The 20,281-nt window shown below is 47.4% G+C and overlaps 1 protein-coding gene across 1 annotated transcript in view; it reads right to left on the bottom strand.

Moving 5' to 3' along the window:
• LOC119435308 (uncharacterized) overlaps positions 1–20,281 on the bottom strand; it is a 48,169-nt gene that overhangs the window by 11,952 nt on the left and 15,936 nt on the right. The window contains exons 4-7 of the mRNA XM_037702214.2: positions 19,848–20,036; positions 4,582–4,671; positions 3,007–3,135; positions 360–527 (exon numbers count right to left, since the gene is read on the bottom strand). Of these exons, the coding sequence (XP_037558142.1) occupies positions 360–527; positions 3,007–3,135; positions 4,582–4,671; positions 19,848–20,036 (576 nt within the window). The remainder of the gene's footprint in view (positions 1–359; positions 528–3,006; positions 3,136–4,581; positions 4,672–19,847; positions 20,037–20,281) is intronic.

Raw genomic sequence — 20,281 nt, 5'->3', positions numbered from 1 at the left:
CTTTTTTCTATTCCCCAAGTTGAAAACCACTTTGAAAGGACGTCGTTTCCAAACCGTAGAGGAGATCCAGGACAATGCGAGAAGAGACCTGCGCACCATTCCGCAAAGTATGTTCCAGGAGGCTTTCCAAAAATAGAAGATGGGAAGAGTGCATTGCCAGTAGAGGGGACAACTTTAAAGGGGACAGCACTTAAAATGTTGTACCGTAAGCAGTAAAGGTGTAAGCAAAAGTTCGGTTTCTTTTTGAACACACCTCGTACGTGTGATGCAATTCAAAATTACTGTTGCATCCTTTAACAGTGGTGGTGGTAAAGACTATTTCCATGCACAGAGAATTTATTGCACTAGCTCGTTCTTACCCAGGCACCTAGGGGCTGCCGCTGACCACTGTCCAGACTCGAGGCAGGTACGGACGCTCGGGCCGGACAGTTTGTATCCGGACACGCAGCGGTACTCCATCTGCTGCGGTGACAGCGGTACTGTGTACGACTTGGGTGGCTTGTCCGGGTCCCCGCACTGGTACTTCTCTGCACAGAATTAGGATATGTTTACGCACATTTCAGGTTCCATTTTACGCAACCGAGCCATGTATATATTTTCACGATCATTATAACTACTAAATTCTAACCTCACAGGCGGTGTGAGGACAATAATCTTTTTTCCCCGCCAAGGAGCAAGGCGTTTGCTTTCAGCTCTCTATGAGTTCATAACAGCTTATTATTCTTTTTGGGCCGCACATAATTTTTAGAAACCGCCGGCGGCAGTTAGCAAAATTCAAGTCCTTGAGCGTATTATTCGAAGAGACAGATATTACTTACACGAGAAAATCAGAAATGCATAGACGCCTAATTAACAAAGATTCACTAATTAAGTTTTTAACTAGTAGTGTTACGGCACAAATTGCAATTTGGGAATGCGTATTGACTTGGAATGAATTCCGAGGATTCCACCACTTTTGAGATATTGATTCCCAAAGTGAACATAAACTACCAAAATGCCTAAGTCTCTGCCTTTCAATGCCATTAGGGTAGCAAACCGGATATTACTTTCTGGTTAACCTCCTGCCTTTCCCCTTCTGTCCATATCTCTCTCTTTAATTATTTGATTTTGGGCTAGGGCTGGGCGATTGGTCGCTTAACCTTTTCATTACTCAATCAATGCTGCATTCGCGAATAATTTATTTTCGATTGTGATTAATCGGGTAAGTTCACGAGCAAAATCGGAATGAGCGACGGACTGCCATGTTCCCACTCACACCCTTATTAGAAGAGGGGGGGGTCACTGAGTACCCTTAAGAGTGTTGCAATGTTTACTGTTTACGACTCGCCATGCGCGCTGCATATCGAGCCAGTGGAGGGAAAACCAAACTTCATGCAAACGCGTCCTCAGTGAAGTTGGCATGACTGTTAATAACCAAATGAACTTAATACAGATTGAGAACGTTTCCAACCTTCTTTGCCTCCTCAGTATGGCATTCGACTGCGTCCAGGCACGGCCTCCGAGACCATCGACTCTCGGAGGCAATGAGTAAACTGTAACACGTTTAACCACGCATGGTGTCGCTGATAAGCAACTACTACGAAAGGAAAGGAGTAATGGTGCCAGCGCTAACATTCGCAAATGCCATTATATGCTTAAAATCGGATATATTGGCGGGTTTAGAAGTTAACCAAAGGTCAGTAGGCCGGTTGGCTTTGGGAGCACACGGTAATACGACAAATGAGGCAGTGCATGGAGACATGGGTTGGGCCTCTTTTGAAGTCAGAGAAGCACAAAGCAAAATTAGTTTTGAAGAAAGGCTCAGGAACATGGATGAAAATAAATGGGCGGCTAAAGTGCACAAGTATCTCTACATGAAAAGCGTGGACACAGAATGGAGGAAGAGGTCAAGGAAGTTGGCAACCAAGTACAGGATAATCGAAACTGTAAATAGACAACCAGGGGTCATCAGAAAGAAAGTGAGAGAAATAGAGACCGTGAATTGGATGCAAAGAATGGAAACGAAAAGGACAATGGAGATTTACAAGAATGAGAAGAAAGAAATTAGAAGGGAAAATCTGTACGATAACACAAAGGGCAGTGCCTTGCTATTTGAGGCTCGAGCCGGTTGCCTAAGGACGAAAACATATCGGAACAAATATTCGGAACTAGATGAGACATGTGTATGCTGCAGTAAAGATCCAGAGACCACTCAGCACATCCTAATGGAATGCGACGGGATCCACCCAGCGAGAACCGTAGGTAACGTGCAACTCCCAGAAGCGCTTGGGTTTAAAGTGGAAGGAAACATAAACAGATCAGCCGTAGAGATCAGCAAGAGACGATTAGAGTACTGGTGGAAAAAAAGCAGGGAAAAGATGGATACGACCTGATCTCTTAAAATCATAGGCAGCGGTACAAGCTAAATTTTTGAAAAAGGTATACAAAAATGCGAGATAAAGAACATGTGTAGTATACCTGATTAAATCAAGCAGGCTAGGTGACTATTCGTCGCCACCCCGTTTCAAAGGGGATGCCAATAAATCATCATCATCATCATCATCATCAATACGACCTGATCTCTTAAAGTCATAGGCAGCGGTACAAGGTAAATTTTTGAAAAAAATAATAGTGAGAGGTATACAAAAATGCTAGATAAAGAGCATGTATAGTTTACCTGAATAAATCAAGCACGCTAGGTGACTATCTGTCGCCGCCCCGTTTCAAAGGGGATGCCAATAAATCATCATCATCATCATCATAATTATAATAGCACGGTATTTTTTTTTTTCAGCGGAGTTTATGCACATAAATACCCAGACTGGTTGATATTTAGCTCGCGTACGTAAATGCAGAAATCCCACTGATCGATTAATTGATCTATTAAGGGGTTTCGATTAATTGAGTTAAAATCCTTAGTCTGTGCCTATCCCTATTTTGCGAAGGTGTGCGCGCACATTCTACTCGCAACCCTAAGAATTGTCGTGGTAAGAATTATTGAGAGGTTCCAAATTTAAGATCGCTCACCTCTGAGCACGTAGATCTCGACCTCGCAGAGGCTGAAGTGGTCGGGGTCCTTGCGCTTGTCGGCGACGTCGACGTACTGGCCGATGATGCCCTTGCCTTCGTCGCACATCAGGACCACCGTTTGGGTCGCTGTGGCGAACAACACGCAACTCCGTTAAGGCGCTCAGCCAGTCGTCGCCATTCTCATTCAACGGGAATTGTTAGTGAACTGGACCGTATGAGTAGAAGTGCAGAAAGAAGTGAAAACAAGCGATGCACACAAAAATAAAAAAATGAGAACGTAGTATGAAAAGTTTCATTTTTAAATGGCATGCATACGGGGTGATCATTTTTAAGTATTCCGAAATTTTTAAAAATCGCCCCTGGCAGATGGCATAGTTCTTGTCCTTGAGAGCTAGCTGTATTATTCGAAGAGGCGGACAACTAAGTAAGCACCAGAAATTGAAACACATGTTGAACTAATTAACAAAAAAATATTGATTAACTTCTTAATTACTTTGCGGAATATATTGCAATTTACGAATTGTAGCCGGTGAAATTGCAAGGCGTATCCACTTGAAATGAATTTAAAGGATGACACCAGTTTCGAGATGTTATGTCCCAAAGTGTGGGACAAAATACACGGCCGTTCCAATTACTTTGGTTCTGCATGGGAGACCGTGCTGCTCAGCTCGGACCCGGATGTTCAAGCAAGAGTAGTCCAAATAACTGAAGACGCCACCGCGGCTCAGGGGCTGCCGGCCACCGTCTAAAGGGGGGACGGGGGAGGCTTCTAGTCATTACCCCCTCCTCTAACCACATTTTGGCCAAAATAAAGTTATTTCTCTCTCTCTCTCTCTCTCTCAATACATGAAAGAGAGTTTTCTCAAAGTAAGTGGAACATAGTGCATTTTTACGGCGAGTTTGATGGCGCATAGCTATAAACTGGTGTCATTCTGGAAATTCATTCTAAACGTATACGCCTTGCAAGCTCATAGGCAGTATATACGTATATATTGCCTGTGATCTTTCGAGATGGGCGCAAGTGCTTTTTACGCACGTCACTCATTAGACGATATTAAAGGGACGCTAAAGACCGAGACTAACAGACAAGGTTGGTTGGTTAGGTATTCTTTCAGAACGTCATTTTCATAAAGTTCGATGAGAAAGGGTAATTATTACTGAAAAAAAAATGAAAGCCGAAATTTTCTTCCTTGAATTTTACGCAAAACCTCAGCGCAGGCAAATCAATGTGGCGCCATGGATTGCAAAGTATGTTAAGAAAGTTCGATATGCAGGTAATTCGATATACAAAATAAAAATTGTATACAACCATTTTCAAGGGGATTTTACTCCTGTTCGTTATACACAATAATTCGCTATATGTGGGTTCGATATATCCGGGTTCGACTGTATATAGGTACGTAATTCGATATATCAAATAAAAATGTTATACAAAAATTTTCAAGGGGATTTTACTGCTGTTCGTTTTACACAATAATTCGTTATATGTGGGTTCGATATATCCGGGTTTGACTGTTAGTCATCTGTATTGTCCCTTTAATGCAGAAACTGGCCCGGACACCGAAAACTTACAGAACTTCCCACTGAATGCGGCGCATCTGTTGAACACAGCCTTGTTGCCCTCGTAGCTCACGACACGCACCTCGAGGTCCTGCCGGGAACCTGCATGAGGCAACGGCGAAGAGCGTGTGCTTAGAGCACTATAACTACAACCATCGTATACACAGAAAGCATACTGACACACTCATGCCAAACCGGCACGAAATATACAGCAAATCGGTTCAAAACAAAATACCATCAAAGGTGGCTCTGGCACAGCCTAGAGTCGCTAGAAAAGCAAGTTTTGCGAGTGACTACCAGCGCCACTCCTCCATGGAAAGAAACAATGCGCTTCAATATCGGTCCTAAGTGGTTTTTGGTACGAAGTGAATGTGAATGAATTCTTTATTAAGAAAAGGGAGGACCGAAGGTCGCTGGTGGGGGAGGAGGGAAGACACATTTCTACTCCAGTCTAGAGTGTACTAGAATATGGTCGAGTGGGACGAGCGGCTGGGGCGGCGCATGCTTTGCAGTGAGGCGCCCGACGTGGAAAAATACTGGGGCGGCGCTGCGGTCGAACTGGATTGGGCTGCATCAAGGTCGCGCCGTTGGAAACTGCTGGCGATACAGCTCGGCAGGGTCATTCGTAGTACTTCGCGCGCTGGTATTTGCGTTCAGACCGATAAAATGGGGTTCATAATTGCATATGGCATGTATTTATGCCTTAAGAATAAATTCCTTTCCTTTCTCTTCTTTATTTATTTTTTATTATTTTTTAATGCCGCTTGGTGATTGCGCGTGCATTGCGGCCGCAGTGTCGGCTTTCATTTTACTATGTTATTGTACGGTTCCCTTTGGAGAAAAAATGTTTTTGTCGTTCTTCAAGCAACATGTATGTCTCGTGTGTATTGTTGCGCATATAGTTTTCCATCAGTAGGTCTTGCGAAACGCACACGAAGCAACATATGTAACGTTCCTGCTTGCCGCTTCAAACAAGTAAAGCATATCTGCCCCATCCGGCGCCTTGTACTCAGATTTACTGGAAGCATTGGTATAGATAAAAAAAATAGGAGTAAACTGCAGTGCAACATTCCATTCAAGTGTCCGCATTTCTCGCGTAACAGAATGTGGAGTAATTGGTACGGGGTCATTTACTGCAGTCGGACCTTGAGCGCCGAAAACGGTTTTAGTTAGCCATTCTATATGCTAATCTTTGGCCGTAAGCCGTACGTGGATTTTTTTTTTCAGTCGATTCTTCAAAAAATAAAATAAAGCCTGCGCGGTAGCCTAATTAGTGCCTATATCGTGGATACGGCGTTGCGCTGCTAATTCTGGAGCTCGCGGGTTCAATCCAGGTCGCGGAATTCCATGGGAACGAATTGGAATAGACTCGTGGTACTTCTATTTAGGTGCGCGTTAAAGAACCCCAGGTGGCAATAACTATAGCGGTTGCCTCATAATCATATCGTGGTTTTGCCACGTAAAACCCAAGAATTTGCTTATATTAAAAAAAAGAAAAAAGCAGGTGGCTGCGTTCTTCGGCCTATTTCTGGGGGTGTAAACAACATAAATTATTCTAGAGTCTGATTTCCGAGAAAAACATGTTACGCTTATCCTATATTTCATGCGTAATTGTAATGCCGTTCCCAAATGTATGACCGCTCAACTCTGTAGCGTTCAGTTATCCGATGCACTATCATAACGACTATAATAAACAATTAAAGGAACGGCATACCTCACACAGAGGTAGAGATATGTGCAGATCTGTTGCGTTCGTTGAAGAAGATAAGTGTGGTACCACATGGGGCACTCAGTTTTAATGGGTTGCAAACATGATGAGACTGTCAGCAATTCTTGTCTGACTCAAGTTAGCAGATTTACAGGCTGCCCCAAAACGGGGCGTTTATATAGAGCTAGGAACTTGTTAAGCAGGACTTATTAACACCCGTCCGTTAATTCTCTCAGGAACTGCGCCTCTGCGCAACAGCCACGACTATCCGACAGCAAAATTATTCGGAATAACAGTCCTCACTTGCATGCAGTCACTCACCTTTGAGACTTCAATAGTGCTGTTATGCATTACATTAGAACGGAAATGACTATTCCGCGTCGTACATCATAATAATAACACTTGCACACACACAAACACACACACACACACAGACACACACACACACACACACACACACACACACACACACACACACACACACACACACACACACACACACACACACACACACACACACACACACACACACACACACACACACACACACACGCGCACGCACGCACGCACGCACGCACGCACGCACGCACGCACGCACGCACGCACGCACGCACACAAACACACACACACACACACACACACGCACGCACGCACGCACGCACGCACGCACGCACGCACGCATATATATACAGGGTGTTTCAGCGAACACTTTCAAAATTTATTTAAGGTTACCTGTGGCAGATAGCCCGATTCTAGTTAAAGAGCTGGTTTACTGGAAGAGGCGGGCATTACTTGCAAAAAACATTGAAATGCATAATCGACTAATTACCAAAAATTGACTAGTTTTTAACTAATTACCTGATGGCCCATATTGCAATTTACAAATTGTAGTCGTGGAGTTCGCAAAGCGGATCCACTTGGAATTAATTATCAGGATAACACCAGTTTCGAGATATTAATTCCCAAACTTTGCGCAGAAATGCATTGGCGTTCCAGCTAGTTTTGTGCACCAATGCGTAAATCGACGTTTTGTTAAAAACTTAACTGGAACACCAATGCATTTCTCCGCAAAGTTCAGGAATGAATATCTCGAAACTGGTGTCATTCTGAGAATTCGTTCTAAGTGGATCCTCCTTGCGAACTCCACGGCTACAATTTGTAAATTGCAATGTGGGCCATCAGGTAATTAGTCGATGATGCATTGCAATTTTTTGTGCAAGTAATGTCCGCCTCTTCAAGTAGACCAGCTCATGAACTAGAATTGTGCTCTCTGCCACAGGCAACCTTTCAGAATTTTCGAAAGTGTTCGCTGAAACACCCTGTATATATATATATATATATATATATATATATATATATATATATTGTTACGCGAAGAACGAGTCAGTAAGACGGACAACTATTTACAGGATGTATTTACAACAGCGGTTGCAGCGCTGACCGGTTAGGTTCACAGCGCAAGCCCAGCTCGTTCTTCCTCTTCTTTTCTCGAGTGATGGCGCCCGCGCGCCTCGGTCAAACAATCAAATACCACACGCGTGTAGCATAATCCCCCGGCGGCAGAAGCGACGTCCCGGAGCGTCTAAATGTCATCACTGGGAGGGTGATACTGCTTCAGTCGTGTAACGTGCACGATATCGCTGAACTGGGAAGCAGATTAGGCGTCAGGGGCGATCTCGTATGTGACGGGAGTCACGGCACGAAGCACTCGGTAGGGGCCTGTGTAACGCGACAGCAGTTTTTCTGACAGGCCGACCTGACGCGACGGAGACCATAGAAGCACCAAAGAACCAGGCGGGAAGTGCACGTCTCGGTTTCGCTGGTCGTACAAACGCCTTTGACTCTCTTGGGAGTTCAAAAGGCGGTCACGGGCAATTTCCCTTGCGTGAGCAGCGCGGGCGACGGCATCAAGTGCATATTCACTGGTGGGTGCCGCGTGAACAGGGAGAGTTGTGTCGAGGGGCAGGGCTGGTTCTCGGCCGAACAGGAGGAAAAATGGGGAATAGCCGGCTGTGTCGTGGCGCGAGGAATTATAGGCAAAGGTGACAAACGGCAGAGTGAGGTCCCAGTCTGTGTGGTCTGAAGAGACATACTTCGCGAGCATGTCTGTGAGAGTGCGATTAAGACGCTCCGTGAGGCCATTAGTTTGCGGATGGTATGACGTGGATAGCTTGTGCCTCGTGGCACAGGACTGCAGGATGTCCGCGATAACTTTTGACAGGAATGTCCGGCCACGGTCTGTGAGAAGTTGTCGCGGAGCTCCATGTAATAAAATCACGTCGCGTAAAAGAAAATCGGCAACATCTGTGGCGCAGCTTGTAGGGAGCGCTCGGGTGATGGCGTAGCGCGTGGCGTAATCTGTGGCCACAGCGATCCACCTATTCCCAGAGGTAGAAAGAGGAAAGGGACCAAGTAAATCTAAACCAACCCGAAAGAATGGCTCCGCGGGAATGTCGATTGGTTGTAGGTACCCAGCAGGTAGCGTCGATGGTGTCTTGCGTCGCTGGCATTTATCACACGCAGCTACGTATCTTCGAACGGAGCGAGCAAGCCCAGGCCAAAAGAAGCGTCGGCGGATCCGGTCGTAGGTACGTGACACACCGAGGTGACCGGCAGTGGGGAGGTCGTGAAGTTCGTGGAGAACAGCCGAGCGAAGGTGTTTAGGGATCACAAGGAGTAGTGCTGGGCCGTCGGGGTGAACGTTGTGGCGGTAGAGTACGCCATCTTGAAGTGTGAATAAGCGAAGGGAACTGTCGGCAAGTGGAGATTCCAGGCGGTCAATGATGACACGCAAGGACGGGTCACGGCGCTGCTCGTCGGCGACATGGACCAGAGGAAAAACAGAGAGAACGCAGGCGTCGGTGTCAGGCTCAGACGTAGAGGTCGGGTCTTCGACTGGGTAGCGAGAGAGGCAATCTGCGTCCTGGTGTTGGCGTCCCGACTTGTACGTCACTGTGTAGGGATATTCTTGTAGTCGGAGAGCCCAACGACCGAGCCGGCCAGTAGGATCCTTGAGCGACGAAAGCCAACACAGCGCATGATGGTCTGTGATTACTGAGAAGGGCTTTCCATATAAATATGGGCGGAACTTTGAAACAGCCCAGACGAGAGCAAGACATTCGCGCTCGGTAATCGAATAGTTGCGCTCTGCAGTTGTCAGGAGTCGGCTAGCGTAGGCTATAACGCGGTCGTGTCCGTGTTGGCGTTGCGCTAAGACGGCGCCGATCCCATAACCACTGGCATCGGTTCGGACATCTGTTGGTGCGGACGGGTCAAAGTGGGCCAAGATCGGTGGATTAGTCAGAATCGTGATAAGGCGTGAAAATGCGGCAGCCTGAGCGGAACCCCACGTAAAAGGCACGTCTTTCTTCATAAGTTCTGTGAGTGGTCTAGCGATTGCTGCGAAATCTTTCACAAACCGTCTGAAATAAGAGCAGAGCCCCACAAAACTCCGGACGTCTTTGACAGACTGAGGTACAGGGAAAGCCGTTACTGCTCGAACCTTCTCCGGGTCGGGTTGTACTCCGGAAGCATCGACGAGATGGCCGAGCACTGTAATCTGTCGGCGCCCGAAGTGGCACTTCGATGAGTTTAATTGGAGCCCAGCCTTGCGGAAGACGTCAAGGATGGCTGCAACGCGCTCAAGGTGCGTCTCAAATGTAGGAGAAAACACAAGGACGTCGTCGAGGTAACAAAGGCAAGTTGACCATTTGAAACCTTGAAGCAGAGAGTCCATCATCCGTTCGAACGTGACGGGGGCATTGCATAAACCGAACGGCATAACCTTAAATTGGTAGAGGCCATCTGGAGTGATGAAAGTGGTCTTTTCTTGATCTTGCTCATCGACGGAAATCTGCCAATAACCAGATCGAAGGTCTATATATATATATATATATATATATATATATATATATATATATATATATATATGGTTTTGCCTGCCATGAATATTATTTCTGCGAATGAGAGTTTTATTTCCAGTATTTACTAATAAGTGTGTTTGTTTCTGCAAACACGTGCGCTTATTCCGGTCGGGAGTTCTCACTTTCTCAATTACTGCATTTAGAATGTTTGTTATTTTCCCCTTATATATATATATATATATATACCCTTTGAGTTCATTACCTAGAAATACATTGGTCATTCTTCGCGCCACGCAGTAATAAACCTGGTTTATTTCACTGTAATATTGTTTTCTTCGATCCTTGCCCTGATAAATATCCACCAACAAGAAGCGCGTGTAAAATGACACGATATCCATAATAAAAGTTTCTTACGTAGCCTTCATGGTGCGGAGATACCAGTTACTTTTAGAGGACAGTGGTAAAAACAGCAGTTCACCTGGCTAAAACTACATTTGGCACCGGCCGTCAAGAGTCATGGGCGCACCGAAGCAACTAAACATTAAAAAAATGTACTGTACAGAGGTTCTGCGAGAAAAACTGGGCGTCCGTCAGCGTCCGCGTAGCGAACGCGCGCTCGCTAGCAGACGACGCGCTTGACAACGACAGCAAAATTGAAGACGTCGCGTTGTATAATCCCTGCCTCAAATATATATGTTTGACAAAATGGTGTAAACATAAAGTTGCAGTTGAAATAAAGCACTATTTTAAGAGCGTACTATGCGCAAACGGCCTCGGCGCCCGCAGCGAAATTACGTTGAATATGCCGCGGAGCGCGTCTCCGCCCCAATCCAGTTCGCTCGCAGCGCCCTCGCACTATTTTTCCACACGCGGCGCCTCAGCGGCAGAGCGCCGTTCGGCCCACTCGACCATTGTCTAGTACACTCTACTCCAGTCTAATCAAGCAGACGCCGAAAGCGGCTGGTACAGCACTATTTTTTTTCTTCTTTCTTTTTTTTTCTTTCAAGAATGGCCATGGAGGGTGGCTAAAGCTGTGTGAACATTTCAGTCGAAGGACGACGCTGCCATTCACCAAATAAGATCTTGAGTCGAGGTGGCGCGTCAAGTGGAGAACTGTTCAAGATATACGGGGGTTTGTCAGGGTGTGCAAGGCATGAATACATGGCTTGCACGTGACGTCACGTCCGCCCGCGCCGCTGCGTCCGCGCCATGCCTAGGGTGCCTCGATGCCAGCGCCGCCGTTCAGGGTGGTGCCAACCTTTGACCGCCCCCGCGCCGCCGCTTTCTCGCTGCGACGCCATATTGTGTCACAGCGAGCCGTTGCGATTGCTTGGTGCCGGTGCTGAGTTCGAGGCACAGTGCGCGCGGATGCTTCGCGGACGCTTCTACTTGCTAGACAGTGTTCAGCCGCATGACTGACAAGCTATCAAGTGCATCGTGTCGACATGACGGGCTGTTGTGTTCCCAAGTGCGCCGGATCGACGCGTAAAGGACTGCGTTGTTTTCGCTTCCCCTGGGACCCAGAGCAACGGAAGAGATGGGAAGCCCAAGTATAGCGCGATCACTGGAAGGCAACGGATAACTCCTGCATTTGCGAGGTAAGTGTCAAGAATGTTTAGACTACCGCACCGTGTTTTTCATTTAAATAAGAAAGTATTCTCTGATCCTCGCTCACGTACCTACGTTCGCTCACGAACTAAGTAAGCACTGCACCGATGCTGTCTGAGTAGCGTATGGTTTGCGAGCGCGCGTCGCATAGGCTTTTTTCGTTTTGATGGGCGCAGTCTGTACCCTTATTTTAAGGACTGATGAAGATGCTTAGCCGCGAAATAGTCTTACATTAGCTACGAATCGTCACTTAATCCACCTATTTTCCTTTTTCACGGGAAGCACACATCGTGTGTGTCTCTTGTTTCTTTTTTTTTTCGGTACTGGTTATTTGGGACTAAAGAACGCAGTGCTTCGTCTGGGGAGAGCGACTGTTTTGTACGTGGTAAGCGAAACATTGTGATTTTCTCTGATTTCTGAGGAGATATCTTGCGGACCTCAGGGTGTTACGTTACATAGCTGATTTTTTAGACTTGTACATATTTGTAGCGTGGTGATCGTAAGCCGATGGTCATTCGTGCTCATTCCCGATCGTAGTGGGTACTGTGACGGTCTTTAAATGCCTGTGCACGGTATGCCCAGGTGCAGTAGAGTTAAGGGGCATCATGGGACCAAAATGTTTCGGCGCTTTCTGGCATGGTGTCTGTTGTAGCCTGTGCATTTCTTCAAAACGTGTGAAGCGAGGTAATACAGCATTGCTTCTGCTAAAATTTATTTTTAAGCACTGTAATGGTTTCTCTGTATTTACAAGGCAACTTTTCATATCAATAATGACTTTTGTTGTTTTACCTGTACTTAGAAACACTTTGAAGAGGACCAGTACGAGGGAAATCGACAGGATGGGCGCCGTCTGTTAAAGTCAACAGCCCTACATCATCATGGACTATATTTTCGAAGTGAAAAACATTGCTAATCTGTATTTGACTGTCTTAGTTTCATTTACGGTTTTTGTACGTGATATGTATGCAGTGTTGTTTATTTTTTCAATGTAGTTATCAGTGTTCTAATGGTTATTTATGAAATGTTCTGTACTCGCCATCGATGTGTTTGGCTGATGCGACGTATTCGATGGTAGCTGATGTATGTATTCTGGCTGGATATCTTGATTAATATTACCCGCGGTTGCGTTTTCTTGTTTGCATTCTTGTTTTCGATTTATATTGTGTGTAATAAGGTTGATGTACTCACTTGACCCCCCCCCCCCCCGCCAATGTAATGAATAAATAAAAAAAAAGAAACTCTCTCTATCCCGAATTGTGTGTCGAGCCTACCTTGCGACTTCATTTTTTTATCTCGTCTTTCAACATAACCTTCAGGCGCCACACAGTACATATAATTTTTCATGTACATATCTCTTTCATGATTGCTTGTACTAGACATTATAAGTAAATGTATTTTGTGCATCGTTTGGTTTCTTGTGTGTACTACGCAAGATTGACACAGACAAGTTACGTTACATGTTTCTCTACAGCACTAACTAAACCTTATTTTCACATCGCAGTTATTTTTACACCAGCTTAATCCTGTCAGCACACAGTTTTGTGGGCAAAAAAAGCAAAAATTGCGCGTAGATATCGTCAAATAATTGCAACGAACGCGAAGAGCACGCGCAACGCAAGGGAAACTAACCGCCGTGCGCGAGTGGCTGGCTACGGTAAAGGAGGCGTGACGTGTAAACCAAAATACAACAGCGAAAAAGAAAACCTTCCACACACAGGGGGTCGCAAACCTTATATACCAAGCATCGAAGCGCAAAAAAAATAGTGCGTATTTTAAGCATACACACGGCATATTAAATGTGATTGAATTAGACAACTTGGGGCATGTTCCCGGCGCCATACATTTACGTCTTCGACCTTCGACGAGTTAACGGCTATTGGTTATAAAGATATGCAGATGGGACACCGATAAAAAAAATCCTCATCAAGGCAAAGCACTTGGAAGCGCGCCGCGAGTAACACTTTATGAACGCAAGCGTAGCTGAGTCTCAGCTCGTGTGACACAATATGGCGGCGCCAGCGGGGTTGTCTCCACCCTGGACGGCGGCGCTGGGCATCGAGGCACCCTAGCCATGCCGGAGCACCGCGCGTGCCGCCTTCGCATCTGATCGCGTGCGCTTATGCGGTCTCACTGTGTTTTCTAAGCGGATTTCACCGCTCCTCGCGAGAAATGTCACCCGTTTACAGTAGGCCTGCGTTTAACGAGGCATTTTACGCAGGACTGATCGGTTCGGCGCGTGCACGATATCAAGAAAAAGTGAAACTGTGTGACGATGTGGACCCGTACACGTTGCGACTGAGTGCGGATACGACGATGGACGTTAGCGCTTTCCCCGAGGTCTCGCACGGATGCATTGTAAACTGCCTAGTTTTCTCTTCAAGCTTCGCGACACTGGAGGAAATGAAGGCTTATAAATCGCTTGAATCCCACAACTACTTCACAAGCGGTTGGGTGAAAACGCTGGAAGCGGCTGCAAGGAGAAAAGGTGCTCCTACTAGGAGATGTAGGCTGCAGCCCCCGTTTTCCATGCCGCATTTTGTTTATAACATTCAGAGGCATTCCCTGGTTAGTCAGTGGTGCGTGCAGGAGACACGCAAGATTGGAGCTTGGTGCAGAGAAGAAACGAACTGATACTGTCCATTTAACAATCACGCAAAAGCGGAGTTTATGTGCTAGGGTCTGAAAATTTGCAAACAGGATATGCAGCTTGCGCGAGTGTTTTGTGGCTGGGAGAATGATGTGCGTACTTTCCATGCTTTATTTGGATCGATATTTCTGCATTGTTTACATGTATGTTTTGATTTCAACAGTTTTCAACGGGCTGTCTGTGTATGTGCGGTCGTCGTCACCGTCGTCGATCGTAGCGGTTTTCGGGTGGGGTTGCGCCGACTCCAAAAGCTCTTGCCGGTGCAGCGGTCACCGCGTCGACCTCGGGAGTCGTTCGTTTAAACCATCGCCTTGCAGCACGCTCGTAGTGCGCAGTGCCTTCATTATTTGCTTTGTAGCCTAGCAAAAGCGTTGGCGCCCAGTCCGGGTTCGTTTCTTCACAGAGCTTGGACGGTCTTCCTACAAATGCAAACAAATGTGATTCTAGTGCAGCGTTAAGTGCGCATTATGTAATATTGCGCAAGCTTAGGTGTTACGAAGTGGCCGCCGCACACTCGAATGTTTGGGAGATCGCCCTTGAGATCAGCACGCTTGATACGCGCAAGCCACAGGCTGCGCCGCTTCGAGCTAAGTGCTTTCGTTCGTTCGTCTTGCCATTCCACAACCTTCGGAAGCCGACAAAGGTTCATGTTTGCCGACTCCTTCCTCGAGCTGCTTTTACTGCGGTTGCAACACCCAACAACTGCGCAAATAGCCATTGCAAAACAGTGCCATTCGCATACGACTAACAGCGTGGTGCCATATGGTGGTGCTCCGGGTGCTCCGGTATGGCGGAAACCTAACCCAGCATTGGCGGAAGTGACGTCAGTGCAAGCCATGTATAGTCTGTTGCACCATGACAAAGTGAACTCGTAGTATAGTTCAGCCAGTTTGTCGCAGGTGCTTGCCGACACTTGGCGGCGGCAAAAGAGGGAATGAGTCTGTTGGCATGCGCGATCGACGGTTTTGTATTCTTCGCTTCCCCGCAAGCCAATCGGAAGACGAGGGGGAAGTTGCGTATGGCATAAACACCCGACACGGTTTGGCATTGAAAATGGTGTCCAACACTGGCTGATTAGATCTTCTGCTGCGACCGAATTGTGTAATCATGCATATGATTTTATACTCTTTTTTGTGCTTCATCATTGGCTCGCACAATGTCGCATCCCCACTGTTGATGATGATAATGATATTTACTGTCATTCCCTTTGAAACGGGGTGACAGCGAATAGCAGTCACCTAGCCTGGTGACTGCATTCACCTCTCTAGCATCTCCCTATCTAGCATTCTCTCCTTGATCTATTTTTTCTTACCTACTTACAACTGTAACGACTCCGGTGCTATCAATCTCTCACCTATTTTTTCCCCACCCATACTCTAAACTTCTTTTGCTTATCTGGTCTGCCTGACCAGTTAATACTTTCATCCGCTTTGAAAGCCAGCGGTTTTGGAAGGTAAACGTTGCCTACGGGTCATGTTGAAAGAAGACCTTGGCATTCCATTCCATATGTGCTGAGTCGCTTACAGACTTTTGCTGCAGCAGACACATTTCTCATCCTGTTGCGAAAGTTTGCTCCGGTATGTCTTTGTCCTCAGACTATTAGCTTAGGCCCAAATAGCAACGCACTGCCCTTTGTGTTATCGTACAATTTTTACTTCTTATTTCTTTCTTGCCCCATTTGTAAATCTCCATGGTCTTTTTTTTATTTACACCCTTCACATCCAATTTACCGTCACTCTTTCTCTTACTTTCTTTTTGATGACTCCTGGTTATTTATTTACACTTTCAATTACAATGTACTTAGTTGCCAACTTCCTTGGCCTTCTTCCTCCGTTCCGGATACAAGCTTTCGAGGTACAAATATTCGTACTGCACGCTATCGCCAGAATCAGCACCACACAACGGAGCGGATGATAATCAATGAACAGAATCGCCCCCCCCCCCCAAAAAAAAAAAAAAAAAGAATCCTCACGAAAACGGGGCCCCCACATTGTCAGCCGTTGACATCGACAGGTTTGCTGCACTTTATACTCCGAAGCCCGCGATAGACACGAATTTGTCGCGATGGGCTATGGAGATAAGCCGCTCAGGATTTACGCGTTTCCATGCCAGGGTAGCGATAACTATAGCACAACCCGCAAAGCTGTCGTCACCGAGTGCGCTGTCACGCGAAATGTGTGTGCCTAAAAGTTGAGCAAATATTTCTGCGCGCTGTTGGTAACATGTTTCGTCCACGACACGCTCTGCTGGCAGCGGCAATCCCAGCGGCAAAAGCGAGCACAGAAAAGAAGCGTTTTCACGGTGAGCAAATCTCGCCTTTCGTGTTCTTTGACGTCGATATTGACCTCTCGAGCGCGCACGTGCGCTGTCACCAATGTCCGTAAAAATTTCCTCGCTCGAGCGTCCCCCGCCTTTTGAGTATCGATAAGTTACTAACCCTAAACACGACGGCGTGCGATCGGATGATCTGCGAGAGTTGGCTGTCGCAGCAAACGTATACGTATACGTGAATCGGCAGCGTTAGCCTTCGTTGTATGCATATACTATAGTTGTCTTTATATAACAGCAGCCGCCGTGGTGGCGTATAGTAGCTTTGGTGTTGTGCTGCTAGGCCTGAGGTTGCGGGATCGAATCCCGACCGCGGCGGCCACATTTCGACGGTGGCGTAATGCAAAGACACCAGGGTACCGTGCCTTGGGTGCAAGTTAAAGAACCCCAGGAGGTGAAAATTAACCCGGAGTCCGGGTTAATTAACTACGGCGTGCCTCATAATCATGTCGTGGTTTTGGCGTGTAAAACCCCAGAATGATTTTTTTTATATAATGGCGAGCACGCACGCTCGTAGCAGATAGCCTCGTCAAAGAACACCTATAAGCAACTTATATAAGCAACAACTGCTTCGGCGATCACGTGTTGCGCGGCGTCGCGGCGAGATGTCACGGGAAAACGAAATGAGAGAGAAGTGTACCGTATACCTTTTCACAAGAACATCAGAGAACGAAGTGACAATCCTAGTCTTCTTCCCTGTTAGCCAGTTTGAACAACTCAAGAACGCAGTCAAGACCGCTTTTCATTGCCCTGACACGTCGGCTGGTTATACGGTGTTTGCCATGCTGCGGTATAAGACCGACGTATCGTTATCGATCACCACGGTACGCCATACTACGTAAAAATTACGATTTCTCGCGCGAGAGAAACATGCTTTCTGAAATACTTAAAAACCTTGCGTTACTGGCCCCGCAGCTCAAGTGTACACGTCATCCCCCGTAATTATTTTAAATCGTCCTTAAAAAAACTTTAATTCGTCACCCCGCACCAGCTGGGAACGTCGACAGTTGAATGAATGAATGAAAAAATGTCACAGTTTCGCCCTAAGGGCGAAGCAATGAATGCGATAGCAACACAGCAATGTCATACGAAGTAAGCTGAGCGGCTTTGGTAGCAATATGAATTGTAGTAAACATGAGCTGATTAAGTAAGCAGGTGTGCTGCGGCGTAAGTAGACCGACATGAAGAGAGACTCGATGACCACGAGAAGGCGCGTGTGAAACGGTGGTGTTGATGCGAAGCGCTTCCCGTGGGCAGCGCGTGCGAAGGGACACACCTGTAGCGCTGCACTGCCGATCCGGGCAGCATTGCATGTGTAGCGTGCGTTGGAAAATGTGGCCCGACTATTACTAACTGAATGAACAAGCGTGGTGTGAGCGCGCACAAACAAACATGAATAGATCACACTGAATGACTGCAGTCAACGACTGTCAAAACGCTGGCAGCAAGCCCATACGCTGCAGCGGGCGAAGGTACGTGCGGTCTATCGCTTCAACAGAAACTGAGCGGCGAATGCACAGTGCATAAAGGTCAGAGCCGTGTGGAGATAAGAGACGGTGCGGTCGAGCGACGAGCGCGGTTGTTGGCAGAGTAGAATTAAGTGCGCCCCCCCCCCCCCCCCGCTCCCTCCGGCGCTGGCTTCCCGCTTCCTTGCTTGCGCGTGGGAGAGATAAGAGACTGTGCGGGCGAGCGACGAGCGCGGTTGTTGGCAGAGAAGTGCCCCCCCGCTCCCTCCGGCGCTGGCTTTCCGCTTCCTTGCTTGCGCGTGGGTGATTGAGTGCGTTCGCTCTCCGTGATAGCGCGCGTCCCCGCACGCTTCCGCTCGGGCATACGGCGCGCGGCGAAGATTTTATCTATACGGAACCTCACGGCGACGGCGACGGCAAAAATCCGGTTGAAGTGTCCATATAATTGCTATCGCAATAAAACTTTATTTCATGAGCTTTTCAGCGCATGCGCCGGATGGAAGTGGTTCCCACTTCACGGGAATTCATATGCTGTTCTCGCCGCCTGGCCCCTGGTTACGAGCCAAAGCTGGTCTTCCAGGGCGGGGCTGGACAGCAAGATCTTCCATCGCTCTCTAAGGGGTTGGATGGGTATAGGCGGATCGTGTTGGGGTTAGGATTGGTGAGGAGTGGTGGGTGTTGTTGGCTAAATTTGCATTCTGCTATCATGTGTTGGAGTGTACCAGGCTCGTGACACACGGTTGAAGAAATATGGAATGCGTAGTAGTTGCTGAACTTGGCCTGTAACAGATATATGTGCAAGCTCGAACTGCAGTTCCAAGTTACGGTAGGTTTTTGTTCAGTGAGCGGTTTATTCCTGCGTTTATTCGTTACTCTGTTGCATTTTATTGCGATAGCAATTATATGGACACTCCAAGCGGATTTCTGCCGTCGGCGTTGTCGTGGTACTTGTACTTTGCGCGGCTGCGGGCTGTCGCGCGCACCGTATCTTGAAAGCTATCCCCGCACGGCTCTGACCTTTGTATGCGCTGTGCTTTCGCCGTTCAGTTTCCGCATGGACCGCGTGAAACTTCGCTCGCTGCTGACGTAAGGCTGACGTCCGTCCTCAAGCTACTTTGCCAATCGTGGGGTGCCATTCTAGAAGATGTCGAATTCTGCCATGCTGCCAAATTCGCCATCTTGTCAACTCTGATTGGCTCACAAAGCGGCCACAGTCTTTCTGATTGGAAGAGAACGCGAACATGGCGGAGTTCGATAATATAGTTGAACTTGACAGCGTCCAAATAGCAACCCTGGCCCAACCAGTTCGTGGTCGGTCACGATAAACCTGGCCAGGTTGGGCCAGAAGAGCTTCTGTTCAATTTACGCGCTTTACCGTTCGGTAATGTGCGGTAAGGGACAAATGAAGACTTTCTTCGACTTATTAAGCTCGTCATTCCAAAAATGGTGTGGCCGGTATTGTCAGTCCCGTCGTTCTTGCGCACAGTGAAAGGTGACGGTAGCGCCGCCGCATATTCGTGACGTCACGCCTTTCGTGATTACCTGCCGTATATGGAATATGTATGCATGGGACACTGGTTGGCACAGTCAGCTAGGGTAAAAGAAAAGGCAGAGGAAGAGTCAAGAATTGAGCGTGCTGGTGCGCGCAATGTACTCACTGACGTGTGGCACCGTGAGTGCCACGGATAGCACGTGGTAGGCGGCGCCCAGGTCTACGCGCCACCACCGGGGCGGTTGGTAGGTGGTGTAGAAGCAGGTGCTCTTGGAGCCGTCCAGTGCGTTCCCCGGGGGATAGGCGTAGAGGTAGCCAGATGCCTCCGGGATGCGCTGTACCGTCAGGCTTGTGTCTGCACGGCGAAGCACGAGCAGTTTATAGGTACGACGGAGGAACTATGGCGACCGCCGCGCAAGAATGTAAAGGCGAAGAGAGAATTCATGAATCTTTCATTGGTCACACATTCATTGACAGACTCCATACTCGTACTTAAAATATTTGTGCTGACGTACCAATCATCAACCACCAGGGATCATCGTGTCTTTCAATTCCCTGCAAGGTCGAAGTCTTGATCGATGGCTTTCAGAGTACCAGCGC

Source organism: Dermacentor silvarum, unplaced genomic scaffold, assembly GCF_013339745.2.
Source record: "Dermacentor silvarum isolate Dsil-2018 unplaced genomic scaffold, BIME_Dsil_1.4 Seq607, whole genome shotgun sequence".
Taxonomy (NCBI): Eukaryota; Metazoa; Arthropoda; class Arachnida; order Ixodida; family Ixodidae; genus Dermacentor; species Dermacentor silvarum.
The sequence above is the reverse complement of the archived record's forward strand: the minus strand, read 5'-3'. Positions and strand labels throughout refer to the sequence as shown.